At 32.8% G+C, this 23,185-nt stretch overlaps 1 protein-coding gene across 1 annotated transcript in view; it reads left to right on the top strand.

The window, feature by feature from the left end:
* The first annotated feature begins 4,658 nt into the window (after positions 1 to 4,658).
* LOC148614705 (uncharacterized) overlaps positions 4,659 to 23,185 on the top strand; it is a 128,834-nt gene continuing 110,307 nt past the window's right edge. Inside the window, exons 1-5 of the mRNA XM_088588972.1 lie at positions 4,659 to 4,797; positions 17,113 to 17,385; positions 20,139 to 20,324; positions 22,198 to 22,401; positions 22,845 to 23,015. Of these exons, the coding sequence (XP_088445098.1) occupies positions 4,755 to 4,797; positions 17,113 to 17,385; positions 20,139 to 20,324; positions 22,198 to 22,401; positions 22,845 to 23,015 (877 nt within the window). The 5' untranslated portion in view covers positions 4,659 to 4,754. The remainder of the gene's footprint in view (positions 4,798 to 17,112; positions 17,386 to 20,138; positions 20,325 to 22,197; positions 22,402 to 22,844; positions 23,016 to 23,185) is intronic.

Below are 23,185 nucleotides of genomic sequence, written 5' to 3'. Positions count from 1 at the left end.
AAACGGTAGAATATAAGTCATGACGCAGAGTAAGGTTTGTTGAGACCTTCAAATCAGAACAACATGTAAATTTTGCAAACAAACGCGAACATTATTCAAGAAATCGTTATTCTTTCAGAGACATGTCTTAAATTATTGTAGGATATATCAGGATGAAGACCGTGTGTAAGTGGAAATCTTGCGGTTTCGAAATTGTTTGAATTTAGAAACGCCCACATCACAGACTCTTCTGGGGCTTCCTAGGTTTATCCAATACTAAATCAAAAACATAATTATAGTGCGAGACTACCCCATAGGGATAAAGATTTTCGTTTTATCATTAAAGTATCGTCCATGATTCATCGTCAGATATGCGAGTTGATGGCACAAGTATATAAATCTAACCAATAGAACGAGAAAACATTTTAAAATTTTAATCTATAACCAGAAATTAACCACAACAACAAAAAATACACTTTGTGGGGACTATAGTTTTAAATGGTAAATTTGTACGATTGATTTATTAATTGTTGAGGTTTAACACCCAAGCAGCAATATTTCAGCTATATCCAGGCGATGAACACGAATGATAAAATGAACATGAAATTATGATGAAGTGAAACAGGATGGTACACAAGGATAATGAGGTCGACAAATTTTAATTGCCACTGGAAATAGGGAAAAATGGGTTGGTCGGCCAATTCAGCATCCTGTATCGGAGCCCCATAGTTTTTATATTCCAAGAGAATACTATGGTTCTTTAACGTGCGAGGAATGTGGCATCGTTCCCAACACGGTGCACCACTGGTTTGTGGTCAGGTTGTCCGTATTATTGCCTGACGACCCCGCATGTAACCTGCCAAGGTACCCCATTCCATCATTGGGGCACACAACCCAGTTGCTCTGAGGGCATGCAGAGCGCCCTAGCTTAAGGTTCCGAGCACTATATATTCGCGTTTTACGACAAACTTAGCGCTGCTGCGGGCCTGTTCTTTTGACACCCGGACCCGCACGGGGCGAAATTGGCATAAAAATACAAAGAATAACATTCATGTTTCACGAATTAATGTAAAGTTTAAAATATATTAAATAGACATCTTGAAAATGAAATCGATAAGAAATGTGAATGTTTATAGTTATGTTTTGGGGAGGGGTAGTACATTTATTACAGATAAATTTTTATACAACCTATATGGTAGGTGTGATGCGTCCTATCGATACAAAACAGTTTCCCATGCAGTGCTATGAGTGACTTAGATAACGAGCGTACCCTTTTCATGAAAGATCCGTCGTTCACATCGCAACCCAAGGCAACGGATCTTTATAATAATGAACAGTGAGTGAACCCTATCCTGATATAGGCTAGCAACCACTAATTCCACTTCCAATAGGCTTCTATGCTAATTTCACAATATTCAATGGCTTCTCTGGACTTAACCTTAACTTTAACCTGCAGAGGACTATATATCAGCACGATTCTACATATGTCAGCTCACAATCCTCATAATGGCATGTGGGGTTAGCAGACTTGCAGTGCAGTACTGGTCACCGGAAGTGAAGGGTCTATAAATAGCATTGGAAATCCCAGTGTTTTCATAAGATTGGGGTATATTTAGAAACCATTATGGAGATTAGGCTTCATATCACAAGAAGCAAAATGCACATATAAAATGTACAGAAATGTTTTTCCTATCAGAAACTGTTTAAATTTTTTAAATAGATGAGAACTTTTTTCACAGCACTGTGAGGAACAGGGGTAATTTCTGCGTAGGACTATTTTTGCGTACGTTCCAAATGCTCATTGGTTGAATTGGTGGGCTGTAACCTAAATGTAGGATTAGGACCCGGGGAAATTTTTGTTTTTTTGTTGTTTTTTGTTTTTTGTTTTTTTTTTTTTTTAACGTTCTATATTTTCGACAATAAGCAAAATAAGCAAGCCGTGCAGTTAAGTTAACCTTTTGTATTTTGTTTGTTAGTTTTTCTATATAAATGTTAAAAAAGCCTGAACTGATATATACAAGATACAAAATTTATTCTCAATTCAATTCCGAATCACATTGGACAAATAGGTCACACTCCAAATGTTAGATGGAAGTCAGGGGCGTAGCAGCCTATACGCAAATACGCACTTGCGTACATTCGGAAAAAGTAACAAAAATAAAAACACACATTTTAAAGATGAAATAAAGCTTATTTATCACATATACATGCCATGGATGTAGTATAGGCTCTGAAAAACTGGCTCCAAAATCGTTAAAATTCAGGAGTTTCCCTCAGGGCTTAGCCTTGCGGACTCACTGGGGGCCTTGAGCTACCCCCCCCCCACAAGACCCTTCCCCGTAATTTTGCGTACAACTAAAACAGGCCTAGCTACGCACCTGGAAGTTGATGGATAGATTCTTCAGTTGACAAACGTTGTAAATAGGAGACTCAGAAATATTCTTTCATTCAACGTTTATGATATAGGAAAAACAATGCCTTACTTAGCACAGACATGTTTTGTTCTGTCTTTGTAGCTTTGGGAAAGAAGTGATAGTAATTGTATTATTCTTTATTTTTTTTTTTTTATATATCATTCAAGAATATAATTTGACTGCCAGTTGCATAATGTAATCTCGAATACTGCCCGTGCCAACATATTTTAATGAATAAAGCCAGAGGTATTACCTTTCTAGGCTGTATTTTCAATTGTTTCGACTTGCTGTAGGTATACAATTAAAAAGCCTGTCCCATTTTCAAAACTCCGAAATTCTTTATTTGTACCATAGACCTATTAATTAATAGGTCTATTAATTAATTAATTATAGGTCTCTGTTTGTACATGATCAAAAATTATCTTCTACTTCCTCTTAATTATGATCAAAGCATTAATTTGTATTTTAATGAATAATTTTATATGAACTGGTGGAATAAAATGTTTATAGAATAAATAACCATTTATTGTACATTAAAAACATAACAGTTCACTGAATTAAGTACAAATGTATTTATTACTATCTCTGTTCTGTTGTACAAATACAAGTATATGCAATGACCTTCGTTTTTAAATTAATTTGGCAATTTGGCAATCAATTATCGGATATCTAAAGGAGGATACAGGCCAAGCGCACCAATTGAGGGCCATCCCTTTTTCCGGGGAAAAAGGTTAGAAATGAAAGAACAAATCACTGAACGCGTGAAGGTGTCCCCGCTCTTTGGCCAGTCAGCGCGCACTCCCTGTCCTCATTTCCTGTATCTGGCTCTGTTACGGGGCGTTAATCAGTTCTCATTTCAATATAAACTTGCAGTTACGTTTCGCAGCTATTTAAATGAAGTACGTAATACTCGAATTCACCTCAGCCTGTTGTTTTCAGTTTTTTGTTTTAATTATCTTTCAAATTACTCATAAGTTACTTTGAAAAAATTGCTATTTTATTCATGTCGTTCTGTACTACAACTCTCATACAATTATTTCTCGTTCTTACCTCCGAGATCGAAATATTTCAATATTTATTTTTTTCTACGAGAATTTTGCACTGAACGTATTGTTTTTCCGCCATCTTGTTTCTATGGATATTTTAAGATGTTCCTTACAAGTATGTATAAAACGTTTGTGTTATCAGTATTCCAAATTTGTTTCATATAACAAGTGTACTCATTAGTTAAAGGAACTATTGTACGTGTGTCAATGTACAGTATCCGTCGAACTCGATTTGATCGTAAGGTATTTAAATTTTCATTGATTTTCCAGAAACGCGCTAACCTTTTCCGAAAACCAAGTTTTTTCCAAGAACCAATTATTCTACCGTACTCAGCCGGGTCATGGGGTGTGTGTAAAGTTCCTGACCGGTGAATGGAAGTTCACCATATCTCTACTTAACATTCCCAATAATGAATATTTAATATTGCGTTGGAAGATTTTGAGACGGAGACAGTATTAAACAAAGTACAGTTGTAAAAAAAAATCAATGACGTATGATGTTACATGAAGCTAATAAAAAAGATCTTTTAGTCCTGAAATAACAAATTTTTTGTCCGTCCCTGGTTATGACTTTTGTCCCTGGTTATGACTTTTTTGTCCGTCCCTGGTTATGAATTTTTTGTCCGTCCCTGGTTATGCAAACCACGGGTCTTCAACGACGATGAAACCATCACTCCACAGGGCATGATGCAGTTGGCCCCAAAGCAACCACAGCGAAAAAGCTACCCTTATAGATCCCAACAATACAAACGAAAACTGAAAGTTAATACGAAATGAGACATATAGAGGTCAGAAACATTTCAATTTTCTTTTTGTTAGGACGAATAATATACGCACATGTATTGTTACATATGCCGGTGATGAAACTGGTCATGCATCGTAATTAGTTCCTCAAAATGATGTCTCAGAGTGATTTTTATAATTTTATATAAATGCATGCGCCAATCTATCGATATTCTCTTTTCTGTAATGTACATTTCTGTATATGTTAAATTAAAACTACAATCTATCAATAAAGTCATCGTTTCTATATTTTCATACAGAGAGGTATCTTCGAAGACATTTTGAAAATTGTTTTAAATGTTGTTAGTTTAGTACATTTAGGAAAAATGTATTTCGCCGTCTCGATGATCTGAAACGTAAGAATTATTTTTAAATGCTGATTTCTGCATGCATGCACATATTTTGTCTGTTTTTGTGTAAAAGGATTGGTCTAGTTTAAAGCCCCCAAAATTATTTTCTTATATTTCATTAGATTTAAAGTCTTTGGTGGTACTGGATGGTTATAAAGTGATAATGGATTTTGAACTATAGAATGATTGTACGTTTACTTATCTTCATCGTCTTCAATACCAACTGTAAGTACTTATTATACATGTAGGGATTTGTTCGAACCAATTTGCTAGAATTTTCATCTCCATATCTCCATTTTTAATAGCTGATCTTATCAAATTATTAAAATTAACGATATTTGAATTGTGTTTGCCTGGGCATCCCAACATGCACGCTGATTTTGTCCCAATGTTAGAGCATTCAAACATGTACGCTGCCTATTTTGTCCCAATGTTAAAGCGTCCAAACACGCACGCTGCCTACTTTGTTCCAATGTTAGAGCATTCAAACATGTACGCTGCCTATTTTGTCCCATTGTCAGAGCGTCCAGACATGCACGCTGCCGACTTTGTCCCAATGCTACGTCCTTAATTTTATCGTTTTGGAAATAGCATACGTTCCCGTGATGGATCGGGGGATTCCGGGGGTTGGACTCCCCATTCTTTTTTTTTTTATATAGAAAAATGGTTAATTTCGTGGAAAATCTGTGCACAAATGAATAAATAATAGTCCGTACACCCTTTTTACTGGAACCCTTTCAAACTACCATTTACAGTTGAAACTCTTAATCCGCCGTTGATCCGTCATTTTCAACTCACACGTACACCGACGTATTTTATGGACGGACTGCTACTAATTTTAGTTGATACTGAATACGTTTCTTGTATTTGTTTCATGTCACGCCTGATTTTTTTTTATTTGACAATTCATTTTTCAGTTAAAAAAATAATTAAGCAAGTTCAATAAATGGGTGGTTAAATGCATTTCTTGTGGGTGCTAAAAAGATCTTTTCTGTGAATAGAAAAGTGATCAATTGTCAGTTTAGCCCTACTTGTATGAAATGTTCTTCCTTTTTTAAACGAAGTAGTTTTGTTAGTAACACATCAGTTAAAATTGAATAAAATGTCATTTCGCTACTTAAATACAGTTACCACTTTGTTAAAGCTGGAATTAATTCTGAAAAATCAAAGGTTGAATGACTTGCTCACACTTTCAAAAGTATAAATAATATTATTCTGGCTTCATCATTGATAGTCGTGGCTAGTTTATCATCAAGTGCATGGGAAGCCTGAAGTTGGAAATGCAGATTATGAATTAGAAAAAAAGCAAACAATGGTTTTAGAAATTGAAAGTACATGTAGTTAATATAGTCGAACTATAATCTAGCTATATATATCCCATTCTAATACTAGTACTGGAATATTACCTGAATGATATCCGTATTAAGTTTAAACTTGCCTGTTTGCTGTTATAGACATTGTCTAAAACCTAAGATACCTTCTTGTCGTGTTAATTACAAATGACTGTAATTTCAAATAAAGAAATAAAACATGAAACGACATGGATTTCCAGGAACGGATCCAAGGACTGGCGTACCGGGCGTACGCCCCCCCCCCCTAAATCGGTAAGAAAAAAAGTTTTCACCACAAGTTTTACCCCAAAAATATGTATCGCCTTGTTTTGCACGGCATTTAGTTCAATTAACCGCCCCCCTCTAAACTCAAATCCTGGATCCGCCCCTTGTTTCTAAAACTTCTTAACAACAACAAAAGTTTCTTAGAGTACTTTCAGGCTAAATATTTAATTTATCGAAACAATTACATGGATTTCCTATACAAAGTTAAATACTTCTGTAAACTATACTGACAATACGTATAGTGATTTTTTTTTAATCATTGAGGTTGGGTTTGTTTGTAGAAATTTAGTTCTAATGCAACGTTTGTTACCATGGCATATTGGTCTCGGTCATGTATGCTTTTAGGAGTCCACCAATACTTAGCTCTCCTATTTTTTGCAAATTTTCAATATAGTACCGAGTACGGACGAATTAGTTCCGACAGTGCCTCGATCGGAAATAAAGAGTCCTTTCTTTGTAAATTTGGATGAAAGATCATATTCACGGATTCCATATGAAATTAGGTAAGGCCTTTTAGTTTCTGAGGAGTTAAAATGCGTCACGGAAGAGGTTATTTTAATTCTGATTATAAATTTCAAAATTAACAATTATCAGTTTTCTATGTCATGTCATGCCATACCTTGATAAAACTACACGGTCGTGTAACTTTACAAAATCAAAATTTTAAATAGGAATATATATTGAGAATTTCATTATAATAACAATTATCCACATCTTTATTGTAAGCTATCGTTAAATTCAATTTTAAATGAATAGACCTTTTAGATCATAAATTTAAAAACCGTACAGATCGAACAAAAAACAGTGATTTTAGGTGTATTGTGATTTGTTTGTTTTAATGATTTAAAATGAAAGAACTTTTTGTTGGATTGCCTTGAAACCTAAACGAATTCCAAGAAGACCAGCTCTGTGCAGACTAGACAAAATCAATACCAGTCTGTTGGCAGAATGTAAGACAGAAAGTCACAGGACAAAAAGTCACAGTTTAAATTTTGTATTTTAACAAAAGGTATAGGACAAAAAGTCACAGGACAAAAAGTCACAGTTGATTTTTTTTTCATATTTTTATAGTTTTCTCCACACTTGTCTTATTACTACTATTAGTTATAATTACAAATTAAAGACTTAAAAAGTCAGTTTTAATGAAATGAAAACATAGATGTCAAAATCATCCCAATTACAAAGTATTTTTTATGTATGGCTTTTTGTCATTCAGATAGTATAATAGTTAATTGGTGTATAAACATAAATCACTTTAATCATCATATATGTATAGATTATAATTAATTGATTAATTAACTGGCTTCTGTTTGACAGGATGTAGTGCACTCTTTTAGGAAAAAATGGTCGTTTTGTTGTTTTAGTTAAAAAGAAAGAAAATATCCTGTCTTTCATGTATACGTACAAGCTTCATAAATGTTTTGACAAAACTTTTACTTCAATGACAGAAATTTTGGCTTCTAATCCTGAGTAATAAAATCCCAGATGTTGTTGTTTTTAGCCCAAAAGTATATAATTGACTTGATTTAATTTCTTGTCATCATTTAAAAATGGAAATTCTACAGAGTAACAAAGGTGGTCCCAAACTATATTATGAAGGTTTTATCTACACAAGACATGCCTTACGCAAAACCGAACAGTGATGGAAATGTACTCTTAGGTCCAGCCAAGGTTGCAGAGGCAGTTTGTCAACAAATCTTCAGAATGACAACCCTGCACTAGGGCAGCCCCACAACCATGCACCAGATGAAGCCTCCATCAGCCTCACTAAACTCAGACACAACATGAAAGAAAAAGCCCAGTCTTCACACAATGCACCAAGCCAGATTTTTGGAGAGTCAGTGTCCAACTGTTCAGATGCCGTCAAAGCCATGCTGTCGGTTGAGGATAACTTCAAGAGATCCATCAGACGTTATAGACCTCAACTACCATCGCCTGCACACCTAGGGGAACTAACCATCCCAGAGGAACTTACAAGAACAGAACCCGCCACCATTCCGTCTGTACGATAATGGACCAGAAGCTAACAACAGAGTTATTGCGTTTGCAACAGAAGAAAACCTTTGACTTTTTAGCAGATGCTGATACATTCTTCATTGATGGAACCTTTGGCACAGCACTATTTAAGCAGATATTCACCATAAGAATAGCTTTCAGCACCACACATTACTACAGTATACTGTCTTCTTCAAAAGAAATCTGAGTTGGTTACCAAGAACTTTTCCAGGCCATCTTGGACAAGTGCGATGAACTTGGTCTTACCCTCAATGTAACCAGAGTTGTCTCTGACTTAGAGGAAGGGTTGCTATCAATGCTGTATTTTGTCGTCATATTGAACAACAAGGTTGTTTTTACCATTTGTCCCAGGCTACCTGGCGCAAGATCCAGAAACTACGACTTGCAACACACTACATGTAAAATCAAGACTTCATACTTTTCTGCAACATGCTAGATGGCTTAGCGTTTTTACCAATTGCCGACCTACCAGAGGGTATAGCCTACATAAGATCTGTCATCCCTGAAGAGCCAGAAGAGACTGTAGAATTGGTTGATTACTTTGAGACTACTTATGTAACTGGTACATACAGACCTATTCAACACAATGGGGAATAAAGACTGACAATGCGTCGTGTACCACCATTGTTTCTGCCATCCATATGGAGTGTACATTCAGCCACCATGGAGGGTGATCCCAGAACAAACAACGTGTGCGAGGGGTGGAACAATAAGTTCTTTACTTACCTTAGTTGGCAGTCCACATCTTAGTGTATGGACCTGCATTCAGTGATTTCAACGTGAACACGCTACAGTCACAAGTCATACAACAAGATGCCATTCGAACCCGACCAACAAAAAGAGTCAACCAGAAGCAAGTTCTTTTACAGAAACGTTTACAGAATCTGTGCAGTGTTCGTATCAGTGGTAGAAAGACAGTATGACAATTCTTACGTGGTGTCGCCTTTAACATCAGACTTAGCAGAAATGTGTCAGTGCCATCCAATTTGGACATTTCTGTTTAGTGCTTTTCAATTTTGAAATTTCTGCACATAGATCTTTATTGTGTTTTTCAATAAAGACATTTCTATTTAGTGCTTTACAGTTTAGACATTTTGGCATAGTGCTTTAAATATAAGATTCTATAATATTGTGCTTAAAGTTTAGCTCAGACATTAATAGTGACTTTAAATACATATAGTGCATATTTATAATGAAACAAATAGTTGCTTATATGTTTTAATACTTTATTGACATTGTTTTACGAATGTAAATTGTTATTACAGTATTGCTTCATCTATGTCTAACACTTAAACAGTGACGAGGGTAAAACTTATATGCCCCTATAGGCGGGAGCATAAAAAAAATAACAAAAAAAAACATGTATTGTGACTTTTTATTCTACACCTACATACACATTGAGCAGAAATATAAGTCTTGCCTTTTTGTAGGGGCCACAATGCAAGGTCAAAATTACAATAAATATGAACTGTGACTTTTTCTGTACATTGTGACTTTTTGTCCTAGGGAAACGCCAAAAATATAAATTGTGACTTTTTGTCCTGTGACTTTTTGTCCACCAGGGTGGAAAATGTAGATTGTGACTTTTTGTCCTGTGACTTTCTGTCCTAGGAGTTTTGTGACCTTTTTGTCCTGTGACTTTCTTTCCGTTTACCCTGTTGGCACACCAGATTTTATTCAGACAAATAAATCAACGCAAAATTTTCAAGGAAAAACTAAGTATCAAAAAAGTAAATATCAATAATAAAAGAAACGAATATTAGTACTAAGTTCATTAAATTATTGTCACTTAAAAGCAACAAAAGAGTATCTGGTCAAATAAGCATCGGGCATCATAACCTCACCCGCCCCCCTCATTTCGTTTCATTTTGATTTATTACCACTTCGAATTTTGTGAAATCATAAAAAAAATTCATAGTAACGTCTATAAATACACACGTTGATTAAGATATTAGCGGGCAACGTTCAGTCATAAAAAACTAATAAAAGACAAAATATTTACATACTAATACAACACATGGACAATATACTATATAAGAATTATATTAATTGCGGATTTTTGATACACGATACCCGGCTATAACTAAATAATTCGGTATGAATGTAGGAAAAAAGTCACGGATAAAAAGTCACAGGAAAAAAAGTCACAGATAAAACGTCACAATACATGAAAAGAAGTATTATATTCAAATCTGAATTATCATCTTAATACTTCTATTTCTAATTTTATTAAATCTATGACATATTTGTTCATCTTTTTTTCATGGGTATACCTTTCCTAGATATGGTCCAGCGTAGAGCGGCCAGATATGTAGCGAACAGATACCTCAACACTTCTTCAGTTACCAACATGCTAGAAGATCTAAAATGGCCAACACTAGAAGAACGTAGGAGGAGAGCTAGACTCGTACTAATGTACAAACTGGCAAATGGTCTGGTGAAAATCGACGCGACCAACAGATTGAGCAGTCCAGTAAGACTCAGCCGAAATATGGGCCTACACTCCTACCAATTACCATCATGCAACACAGTACTGAGGAAAGAGTCATTCTACCCAAGAACCATACGGGACTGGAATGCTCTGCCCACTGACATTGTTTCTGCCAAGAGTCTTGAATCTTTCAAGACTCATTTACTTGATTAAATTAATCAAGTTGTTTTTACTTGCACAGTTAATTGTACAGCACACTTTGTTAATTTTACTTTTAATGGTTACTAAGTAAAATAGGGCATTGCGCACTAAAAGTGACAGTGACAGTCTTATCAGTAATTGATGGCGGTCGCGAACTGGTAGAAGTAGATACTTTATTTAATTGGAAAGAACTTATTAATTGTCAAACTCATATAATCATATCACATGTATTGTATCTGTATGTTTGTTTAATTTGTTTGTATATGCTTTGGATTATTGTAATCCCTCAATAAACTGATTATTTAAAGACAATAAAAAACATGACTAATAAACTAACAATTAATAATTTCTGTTTGAAATGAAGCCATTTCACTGTAACAGTTATTTAAACAATGTACAAGCACCCAGAGTAACTGGATGAAGCCAGATCTGTCAATTAGAATATGACAACACATCCTACCATGTTGTGTATTTTGACATGTATATTCAAATTTGTTTGCTTTACAATTATTTCATGCCCATTGCATATTGTTTTGAAAGGGAAATCCAGACAAATTGGCTACAAATGTAACTTTCAAGAAGCCCAACTTTAATTGGGACATTTTATGGCACCGTTATGGCTTCCATCATTTTTGCATATAATGTGGAGCAGATTTCTAATGTCATCACAACCAAAATGGAAACCATCACAAGCAACAAAGGCGGTTTGAAGCTCTGCTACCAAGGCTTCATGTACACCAAACTTGCTACCAGAAAGACAGACCAATGGTTGAAGTGTGTTAAAAGATCAAGCACCGGCTGCAGAGGATCCATCAGCACAACACTTCAGAATGAAAATCCAGTTAATTCCTACCCAACCACACAACCATGCTCCCAGTGACACCAGCATAAAGTACTCCAAAGCAAGAAACACCACGAAAGATCAAGCCAGCAACACCAGAGACAAGCCTAGCCAGATATTTGCCCAAGTTGTTGCTCAGTGTGAAGACTACGTCCAAGCCCTGATGCCAAGAGAAGGGAACTGTAAGAGAACCATGCTGTACCAACGACCAGCACCTCCAGTTCCAGCCACACTAGCAGATGTCAGTTTGCCAGATGAATTCAAGAAAACATCAAACCAAGTTGACTTTCTACAGTATGACAGTGACCCAGAGTCACAGAACAGAATCTTAGTCTTCTTCTCACCAGACAGCCTAGAAAGATTAGCAGATGCAAGACCAATTACATGTCAGGACCTGCGTCACATACTATACAAGTTGTGTACTCAGAAATTCTAGCATGAATTGGTGAAAAAAACGATTACAGCTGAAAAACGAGTATTCTGAACAATTATGCTCCTGAACTTGAAATGCCATGAAAAAGTTTTGAAAATAAAAACAAAATACAAATTATGCTGAAGTAATAGTTAAAACATGCAAGAAAATATGTCAAATATGTCACAATAAATCAGTGTTTACCCACATTTTATACCAGAAGTAAATCTATGTTTATAGCAAAAGTTTCGAGTAAATTATACCAAGTCAGAGTACTAATATTATTGTGACTTTATTATTTGTGACATTTTTCCTGTGACTTAAATTAAAGTATTGAATTTATATAACTCGCTGTTTAAAAGTTGAGCGACTTATTGGACACTTTTCGCATCAGAATGCATTAAGAAATGATTGATGGTATTTGGGAAAATAAATTCATTATTAAAAACTAAAAATAGCTCAGTCTGCTACCAGATACCACCGAATGCTGCATTCGTAAACCATTTTACTTGTGAAGAAAATATTCACTTTAAAGTAGATAGTTTTGATGTCTCAGGTAGTTTGAAAATGAATGAGTTTTATCAGTTTTTTGTTTTTGATTGCATGTCATATCTAATCATATATGTGGAGTGTTCTCTGTTGGACGTCTGTACTGGTGAACATTATTTTTTATTTCACTTTCTATGTTGATAATTTCATGGAAGCCGCGCGACTTCAATGGTCTTGTTGATTTCTGCGCGAATTGACAAGTGATAAGCGGCGTCACATATGCAAATTCAATTTGTGATATTACAAAATGTGTGATATTTTATAATATTACTAAATCAGGAATTTGTACATTAAAAAATGAATTTGTAATATTAGAAAATAAGTATTTTCTAATATTAAAAAATGATTTTTTAATATTACAAATTCATTTTCTAATATTACAAATTCATTTTCTAATATTACAAATTAGATTTCTAATATCACAAAACACTTTTTTTTATTACAAAATCATTTTTTTAATTTAAGAACAGATTTTTTAATATTAGAAATTCATTTTGTAATATTAAAATTCGTTTTCTGATATTACAAATTCATGATTTAGTAATATTATAAAATATCACACATTTTGTAATGTTACAAATTGAATTTGTAATATTAAAAAATCAATTTGCAATATTGCATAATCAGACACATTTTTTAATATTATAAAATGATTTTCTAATAATAAAAAATTCGTAATTGAATACAACAAATCCATTTTCTAATATCAGAAAATCAATTTCTTACATCAAAAAATTGTTTTTTAATGTTCGAAATTCAATAGAATTTTTAATATAAAAAAAGTGTTTCGTGATATTAGAAATCTAGTTTGGTTTTGGTTGGCAAAAAATCCATTGAGTGGCATGGGGCATCAACTTTAAATCATGATATCTTTTTCGTTATTTAAGATAATTGAAAAATTCTTTTGGTTCTGTACACTGCCATTAAAGCTCTTTTTTGGGATATGGTTTTATCACCCTGTCTTGGAAGGGCTGACTGAGTTTTGACTTCACTGTAGGGACTTGCACGGACGTTCTTGGAAGTCTCTGTCCAGGGATTATATTATCAAGTTTGATGTGAAGTCACACTTCATTTGATTGGTCAATTGGACCAGAAGCTATTCGGAACTACCAAGTCCTTCTGCCAAGATGGAAAAATCCTTGCATCAGTGGCTGAGGGGATATGACATTAATTTATTTACTTTTATTTGATCTAATATTCATATTGAAAAAAATAATACATTCATGATAAGAAGTATTTCTTGTAAGTTATTTAAATTATCTTTCGATACTAATGTACAATAAATAAGTTAATTTAGATAATTTTGTAATTTTTTATCCTTTTTATATTCCTGACTGGGTTCCTTTTTTAAAGATTTTAAGCTAAGGGGACTAAATTTCTACAAATTTTTTATCAAACAGACTGGTTCACTGTCAAATTTGGAGCAATGGACAGCAGTAGACTTCAAATTCAAATATTCAATTTATTAGAGCCCCTGTAAGTACTTGGATACTTTTAAAAAACTTATGTTAAACCATTCAGTTACTTACCGTAGTGAAAATAGTTAATGATTCCAAAAAAAAAAATGTTTTCTGCTTTCCCTTTCCCCAATGAGACCCCCCAACCAGATGGTCAGGTGTTGGTGGGTTACGCCCCTTTGAAAAACTTGCTAAAATGGCATGCATTCCATTAATTTGAAAAATGACTATTTCTCTTCCATTGCTATTGACCTAAGTTCTGGAAAGTAAAATTAAACTTTAAAGTAATTTGAAAGGTAATGAAGGGCCAAGGCAATTGTGGTAAAATTTCCAACAATATGATTACATGTACCTTGGCATTCATTAGGGGACTGACTTGGGGTATACCCCCCCCCCCAAAAAAAAAAAAAAAAAAAAAAATGGGAAATAATAATTTTTCAATGCCTGAAATCTTTTTTGTGTCAAATTCTACCCCAAAAGTCTTCCTGCCTTGCTTCGCTGGCCTTTAATTCCATTTAGGCCCCTATCCCCCAGACCTGAAATCCTGGCTAGTCAAAGCCTCTTACTGATACACTGAAAAAAAATCTTGAAATGCAAGATACCAGCTCAGAAGAAAAAAATGTTAATAGTTACATGTTTGACCTTACATGTATAATTAGATACATTTTTAACAGTATTTATTTGATACAATAAGAAAAATTTCTGTTTTGAAATTTATTTACTTTTGAAGTTTTTACAATATAATTAATAAAAATAAGTCACTTTATTATTATGTTTGTTACTTTTAAATTTTTCACAGATTTTTATCTCTTGAGCATTTTCTCTACTTCTCTAGTGAACAATGACATTTAATTCTTCCAAATACAAATTAAAGGGAACCTTTACTAAGATTTTTAGAAATTATGTTTGTAGTGTCTATAGAAAACATATTTAAAGCTTTTTCTATCAAGAACACCTGAGGTTCGCATAAATTACTTATAATTCCTGTTTTGCATGTACATGTACCTCAGTAAGGGGTAGTTTAGTACTTAAAACAAAATTAACTATATCTTAGATTGTATGCTAGGATAGAATAGGAGACTCAAAGCTAATTTGAATAAGACTAATGTCACACCACATTTGTTGTACCTATATAATTACTTATTGAGACAAATCTTTAAATTGTTTATTGCCAATGGTGAATGAGATGGATACATTGACTATAGAGTTCTAATATAATAACATAGATGAAATTTCCTGCCTACGTGTATTTATCTTCCAGTAACTAGAACTTATTTATTTTAGAGTCAGTAACCCTTGGAGGGTAATTATTTTGATCTGATAATAGTAATCAATTATAGTCCAAAACAGACTTTAAAATTAGTTGATCAAATCAGTTGCTTGTTGAAATATTACCAGATAGCATGGAAGATAAATTTGAAGTTTAAAAAACGCAGAATGATAAATTTTGGTCTTGACATAGAGTTATGTAAATAAGAAATTATGATGATAGTATAAACAATTAACTTATATGAATGCTATGAAGGTACATGTACTTCTATTATCTTTTATTAAGCTACTGATCGGATCAGGTCTGTTAAGTCATACTGCATAGACTTCATGTACAAACCAGGAAGATCCTGTGATATATTCAGCATATAATAAATTGTATTCCCCTGATTTCTTTGCTGAGTTCATGATGTCAGACTGAACAGGACTTTTTTCTGTATAAAAACTGAATGTTTCCAAATTCACTAACAAATGATCAACTAAAATATGACCAGATCAAAGAGTTTTTTTTTTTTTTTCTTTTTTTAAATTTTCCTTAGTAATTTTCTAAAATAAATTTCATTCTGATCATTTCAGTAAATTAAACACTTAAGCATTAATATTTAGCTCAACTGGCCTAAAACATGGTCACCGTTGCTATTTTTAAAGTACAGGTGTCAAAGCACCTTGTTACTGGCCTTTAAAGGCAAAAAATTGCTTTTTGTTTTCACAGTTTTCACCAATATCTTGAAAACTATGATAAATAGAAAAAGAAATTCAGTGATGAAATGATCCTTATGATAACACCTACCGAAGGTTTCATTGGGTCAAAATTGTTGGAAGATTCCTTGATAGAGTTATTGTCCTTGAAATGTGAAAAGTAATGTTTTGCTTTGCAGTTTTTAGTAAATATTTTGAAAACTTTAAGAGATAGGATAAAAATTTTCAATTGATGAAATGATCCTTTATGATAAATCCTACAAAAGTCTTCATTGGGTCAAAATTGTCAGATGACTCCTTAATCAAGTCATTGGCTTTGGAAAGTTAACAAATTATGTCTTTTGTGGTTTTCAGCCAAAATCTTGAAAACTACAATAGATAGAAGAAATGTTGATTTGATGAAATGATCCTTATTGATTTTATGACTAAGTTTTTGGGTCAAAGTTGTAGGACAACTCCTTGTTAGAGTTGATGCCCAAGGAAGGCAAAAAATAATGTTTTTTGAGTGTTTAGCCAATATCTTATAAACTATACTAGATAGATAAAAAAACCAAATATTGATGAAATGATCCTTATGATAAGGCCTCCTGCTAAGGCTTCCTTTGTGTCAAAGTTGTCAGATGACTCCTTGTTAGAGTTATTGCCTTTGAAATGCTGAAATGAACAAGGTGAGCAATTTGGGCTCCTGGGAGCCTCTTGTTATTCATTGTCTTTTCTTTCTAGATAGGACATATTATCATAGACTGGTGTCCATCTGTCATCCATCATTCACATTTCGCATGATAACTCGAAAGTAACTGAGGGGAGATCCTCATTTCATTTCATAAATTTTCTTGATATTTGGTTACAGATGCTCAAATTATATTTATTTCCTACTTGATGTATCAATTCATTTGTAGATCACACTATGCAATCAAATTAGTGTGCCTCAGAAAATTCCTCATCCTTATTCAACATTGTTTTCGATTGTGAATATAAAATACTCTGCATTGATAGTAATCCTTGAAAACTGGTACAATAATCCTTTTAAAGATTTTATTTGTTTACAGATTGTGTATCTCTGACTACCACATCATCCCCTGTATGGGATTTCCCCTGCCATTACCATAATGTACTAACCAGCCATTTCGAGAGGAGTCCTAACTACACCCTGCAGCTTGGTGACATGTGGTATTGTGATGGAAATGGATATTATGGTCCCAGTTCTGGTGGTAAATACTTGGATTATGAAGGATGGTATAGATTTACCAATGGAGAAGATCTACTAACCAGGCCACCAGAATCTGGTCAATGTGGGTCTATGACACCAATATGGCTTGATGGTAAGTAAATTTTATAAATTTCATCAAGTATAAGAAGTGCTGGTGAGTGACCTCTGAAACATAGCTTCCTGTTGTTAGTGGTATAACTAAAGGATTGATACATCTATGGTTATGTTTGATTTGATGGAACATAATGGGGTCTGAAGTGACCCCTATCAGCAGCCATAACTTCTTAGGAGATGCCATTTGAAAATCTAAAATTGAACTACTATTAGACTTTATCACTTAAAGTCTGTTCTATACATTTTTCAAATAAAAGCAGGTTATAATATAGGTTCCTAGTGACTTACTACCCATGTTTGGTTACCAGTAATATTTTAGTCATAAGAAATGAAGCATGAATATTTTGTGGATGATAAAGATGTTAGGTAAATATGCAAAATAATTTTTCACCCTTTGTTGTATTGAATTTATGGGCTGTTAAAAAACTGTCAGGCCTTCAATTTCATTGAGTTCAGATATTTTCAAAATGGATGCATATATGATAAATTAATGCTGATGTAATGCTGTGAAATAAGACTTCTAATTTAAATTATGAGGTAATATGTCAGACCCAAATGGATTAAAATAAGAATAAGTGGCCTACCATATTACTCAAATTTGAATTTCTTATAAACTAAAAATAAATTTCGATATTTTTTACCTTTATTTTATAAGTACTAAGATGTATGAGTTTTGATAAGACAGTATGAGTTGCACAAATTGGAGGAAAAGTTTAAAAAAAAATACAGATTAATCTCCCTTTGACGAAAAAGAAAATTGCCACATGATCATGTCTAATACATATATTGTCAGTTACCCAGTTCAATCACTGGAGTCCCTTGTTTTCCCATATATTGGCTTTAGTTAGTATGCTTAATACATTCCTAGGGAATTATACACATTTAAATGTTTGTCGTTGATTTGATGGAGTAACTTAAAACTCATCCCAAATCTCAATTTTCTGCTATTTATATTTTTTGTGATTATTATGAATGAAACACAGATTTGATTTCAATAAAACATATTATGTTTTACAAGTTTGATGTTTATCTTATAATGATATAATGGATTGAGTACAGTGTACCTTCAAAGCAGTACAATACCTACCTGATTGTACCCATAACAATAAGTCCTTAGTCAGTAGTGTAGATGGTGAATATAAAATCAGTTGAATCAACAAGTATATTTTTTCAAATACTCTTTTGACTGAAGATAAAACAAATAGCTTGAATTTCTTTTTTCAATAAAAAATATAAAAAGTTCATAATTGTTGCTATCAATAAACTAAATGTATGGTAAATATAGAGGTAAGTAGAATTATGTAATAAAGAGTAAATCCTTTGATAAGTTCCCATTACTGAAGTTATAGCTATGACTTATTGTATACATACAACTTATTATTGGGGAGTATGTACATAGTATACTGTCAAAATTTAAAAATACTTTGATGCAATTACAATGAAGATATCCTTGTCATCCATTTATTAGTTCTTTTTACACTCCTATTTAAATGAACACATAGATCCCTGAGTTAAACAACACCAAATAAAGCAGAATTATAGGATGTTTTTGATAAGTTAATTTTATTTTATTATGTACGGTCTCACTAACCATTTCTTACATTTCCATTACTTTACATGTTAAACAAGTAATTTTCGATGTTTCACTGTGAATTCCAAGGATAAATGACACCTTAAAGTTGCATACCATTGCAAAGCTTGGAAAATAAGGCTTTCAAAATCATTATTCTAATGGTACGATGACCGTAGAAATTTTTCACAAAATTTATTTGAATAAAAAATACTGAAAATCAACATTTTTACCTTTTCTGCTAACTGACAGCATGGAGGCAAATTACTCACACATATAAACAATATTCATGCACTTTTGTAGTAAATTACAAATATGATTTTAAAGTACACATTCTCAGCTTTATTCTGACTACTTTTGATCAGAATACACACAAATAATGCACTTACAATGCATATTTCTAGGTTCAGGGTGTTTTTGGTACTACATAGGGGGTGGTCATTTGACCAGGAAGTGGTTAGTGAGACCTACTGTCAAAAGAGTTATTTCCCTTGGCCCAGCCTTTTTCCTCAGCCTTTTAGTGACAGAAGTTCTCTATAGAGACATAATTGTTCATGTTAGTTCCTTTACAGCCTTCAATTTTAGGTTGTGTCTGTCAATCTATCATTGAGTTTTCTTCAATTTTTTGGACCTGTTTTTAGGTTATTGATTCACTTTGTAGTACATTGTAATATAATCTGTAAGAGATTTATACGAAGGGGAACCACTCATCAAAATTAAGTTCACATGTAAATGCTTTGATTTCCAATAGTAAGGATTATATATATAAAGACCGGCAATACTTATTTTGCAGAGTTTTGTTACAAATTCATATTTTAACATTTGAATCTGGTATGATATTTTGACCCCTGGAGCCCCAAATATACCCCATGGTGAATATATTCCCCAAGTTCTCCAGTTCATTCCTGACTTTTGTATTAATAGAAACTTCTATTCTAGGTTGAACCTGACATATATCGTTTTCATGATTTTTTTTTATTGTTTTCTTCTCAATTATTTCCATACTTATCATTTACATACCAGTAATCAAATGAATATAGACATGTATAATGATGCATCCTACTTTCAATTTACTACTAAGCCTGTATGCAAAGTATTCATTTATAAAAAGTGCAAGATACTAATTAATATAATAATTTACAAGCAAAATTTATTCTAATGAATTTGGTATCTTTTCACAGGAGAGTTACCAACAGAGTATGCTGAGACTGTCAACCTTACAGCATGTATGGTGGTTAATGATACAAATTGTGCCATGAATTGGACAGTTCCTGTTATTCACTGTGAAGACTATAATGTGGCCTATCTAACACCCTACTCTTTTGATTTAGGTTATGGAGCAGCAGGTTGTGGAGTCTACTGCATGGGTATATTATTTATTTTTTGTCTATTACAGTAAATGTTATGTCATCAGTGTGAACTTTTAATAATGAACTTACTTAAATGTTGATTTCAACAATAGGTAGGAGACTTCATATTCAATCTTATTAACATTAGTCCTACTCATTGTTTCATTAAGTCATTGCATGTAGGATTGAACAACATTACTTTCTACTTTCTGTTCTGATGACATTTCTTACTGGCCAATCAAATTTCAGCTTTCATGAATAGGAAAGTATTATTCAAAGAGAAAACCCTGAGGATTCTGAAATGACTGTCAGAATGGAACAGTTATTTCAGATGATTGATTCCTATTGTTTAATCAATACTCACAGAATGTTTGTTTTCATTCATGAATACTTATAGATCTGGTATTTTAAATAGATTTAAGTTTATAATCTTGGGAAACAGGACTATGTATATTTTACATAAACATCTGAATTACAAGTACCTTTTACTGGAGAGAATTGCTTAATTAATTAAAGATGAACTGTCCCTTTTGTTGTCGAGGAATGTCTTCAGCCATCAACATTGTCTTCATGCTTTTAAATATTTTGTATATATAACTTGTGTATGTCATATTTATATTTGGTTATTATCAAGACCATAAGTACAGGACCTGTTCATTTTATAATTATATACATGTTGATTTTACCTACAGCCTTTAATTGCCCTGAAGTTTGTGAATAGTGTCTTAATGACATGTTGATTGAAAATTTGCATGCAAGTGGTATGACATTGAAAAATAGAATTTGGCATTTTGTTTTTTTTTCCACAAAACTCTATAATCTAGTGTAAAAAATTATAGAGTTTTGACACTTTCAATACATCATGATTTTAAATCTCTAAGTTCATCTTTTAAGTTTTAATGATTGTAAACTTATAATAGTTTAAAGGAATTGAAGTTGACATAACCTTTTGATGTTTTGAACTTGGCATGAAAGTAAATGACATCAAATAAAGAGAAAGAAGGTCACAGTCTCTACTTGTACTTCCTGTTTCGAACAACCAAATAACCCTGATTTAAAAGTATACATTATCACTTTCTGAAAATCAGTCATTGAATTTTCATGCTTTAAATATCAAACAAAATGACACAGACTAATGAGATGAAACATTTATCAATTTGTTTATACGCTTCAATTAATTGTACCTTTAACTCTGTTATGTTACAGAAATGTCAATGTTATAAATAATTTCAGTGGTTTTATTTCATTGAAATTTGATGATCAATTTGATAAAAGAAATACCGGTAGTTAAATGGATTTTGAAAAAATATAAAGTTTATATTACTTTGCATGTGGTTGACAGTCACCATGCACGTGGATCCTGTTTCTTTTAAAAATAAATTGTGTGTCTCTTCATGTTTGAAAAAAAGAAGTGAAAGTAAAAAGTCTACTATCAAGAACGGTCTTTAATATTTTTCTGTTGAAATAAATCCTGATTTGTTGTTATTTATTATTTTTATATAATATGGCAATATGTTGATCCATGTAATAAATTGCAAAATGCTGGAAGTTAAGAAATTATTGTAATGTTTTATTATTGCAAAAAATTGACTGATTCAAAATGTCAATAAGTAAAACATGCATTAAAGAATTTTAATGTGATTACTGATGTGCAATTTTTCACAATATTGCAAAAATTAAATCACATTTTGGACTAGAATGATAAATTTGCTGTAGTCAATACATGCACTAATTTCTAAATTTATAGTGACAATAATATGTAAAGAACATTCTAATTGACATTATGTGCCTTAAGATAGGAATATTGACATAATGTTCCATCAATCTGTTCATAACTGTTTCTCTATATGTATGTTGAGTTACGCTATAGTTTACATCTGCTAATTTTCAGAATTAGCCATAGATCCCTGTGACAACTATACCACCATAAATTATGAGAACAGTCGCCATATAGACTTTGACCATTCTGTTGGGCACAGTTGTGAGGAGTCTCAATTTTTGAATGGTTGGTTTTTCTTTGATGGAGGTTATGATATTGCAAACCATCCAGTTGGTCCAGGACAGTGTGGATCATCTTACCCTATCTGGTTTAAAGGTATGTATCTTTTTGTGAAAGTATAACTTAGAATAAGTGTGAGTTGTCTTACATTGCCTGAGGTCTTTGGATCATGTTGTTTGATCCTTGTATATAAGTTAAGTTGAAATATTTATGTATTTTCTTATAAAACTGAAGGTTACATTTTTGACTATAATTTTGATGTAAAGAATGAAACACTAAAACATTTTTTTTTAAATGCGTGTGTTGATGATATAACTGTAAACCAATTTATTTTCATGGATACTTATTTTTACATTTCAGAATATCGACTCATTTTCCCACTTCTTATTTTCGCGACTAACACTGCTTAACAAATATTCTGTAAAAAGGGATTTATTCATAGTGATTTATTTTCAGGTTATTTTTTTTTTGCTCGTGAAATCACTTGTGAGAATTAGTTGGGTTACAAGGGATTCATAGATACTTATTTTTATTCTTAGGATCACTGCCAAGTAATGATGGTGACATCAGTCATGTGAAAGCCTGTGCTGCTGGGGACAACCAGCCATGTTTATCCTACTGGACAGTACCTGTGAAAAAATGTGGTGCCAACAACATAGTCTATTTCAAATCTGAGACCTACTCAATGTATTGTGGCAGATACTGTATAGGTGGGTATTGTGGATTTGCTATAAATGTTAGATTTGTAAAGCAGGTGATGATATGGTTAATTGTTAATAACATTAAATTTGTAACAGTTTTAAATTTTATATCTGTTTTAAGTGTAAGTATTTGTAAAAATCAGGCAAAATGGGAAAAATCAGAAACATGCATGTCAAAA

This window comes from Perna viridis, chromosome 6, assembly GCF_037379345.1.
Source record: "Perna viridis isolate PV_CMFRI_1.1 ecotype Kerala chromosome 6, ASM3737934v1, whole genome shotgun sequence".
Taxonomy (NCBI): Eukaryota; Metazoa; Mollusca; class Bivalvia; order Mytilida; family Mytilidae; genus Perna; species Perna viridis.
Note: the sequence above shows the minus strand (reverse complement) of the source record. Positions and strands in the feature narration are given on the sequence as shown.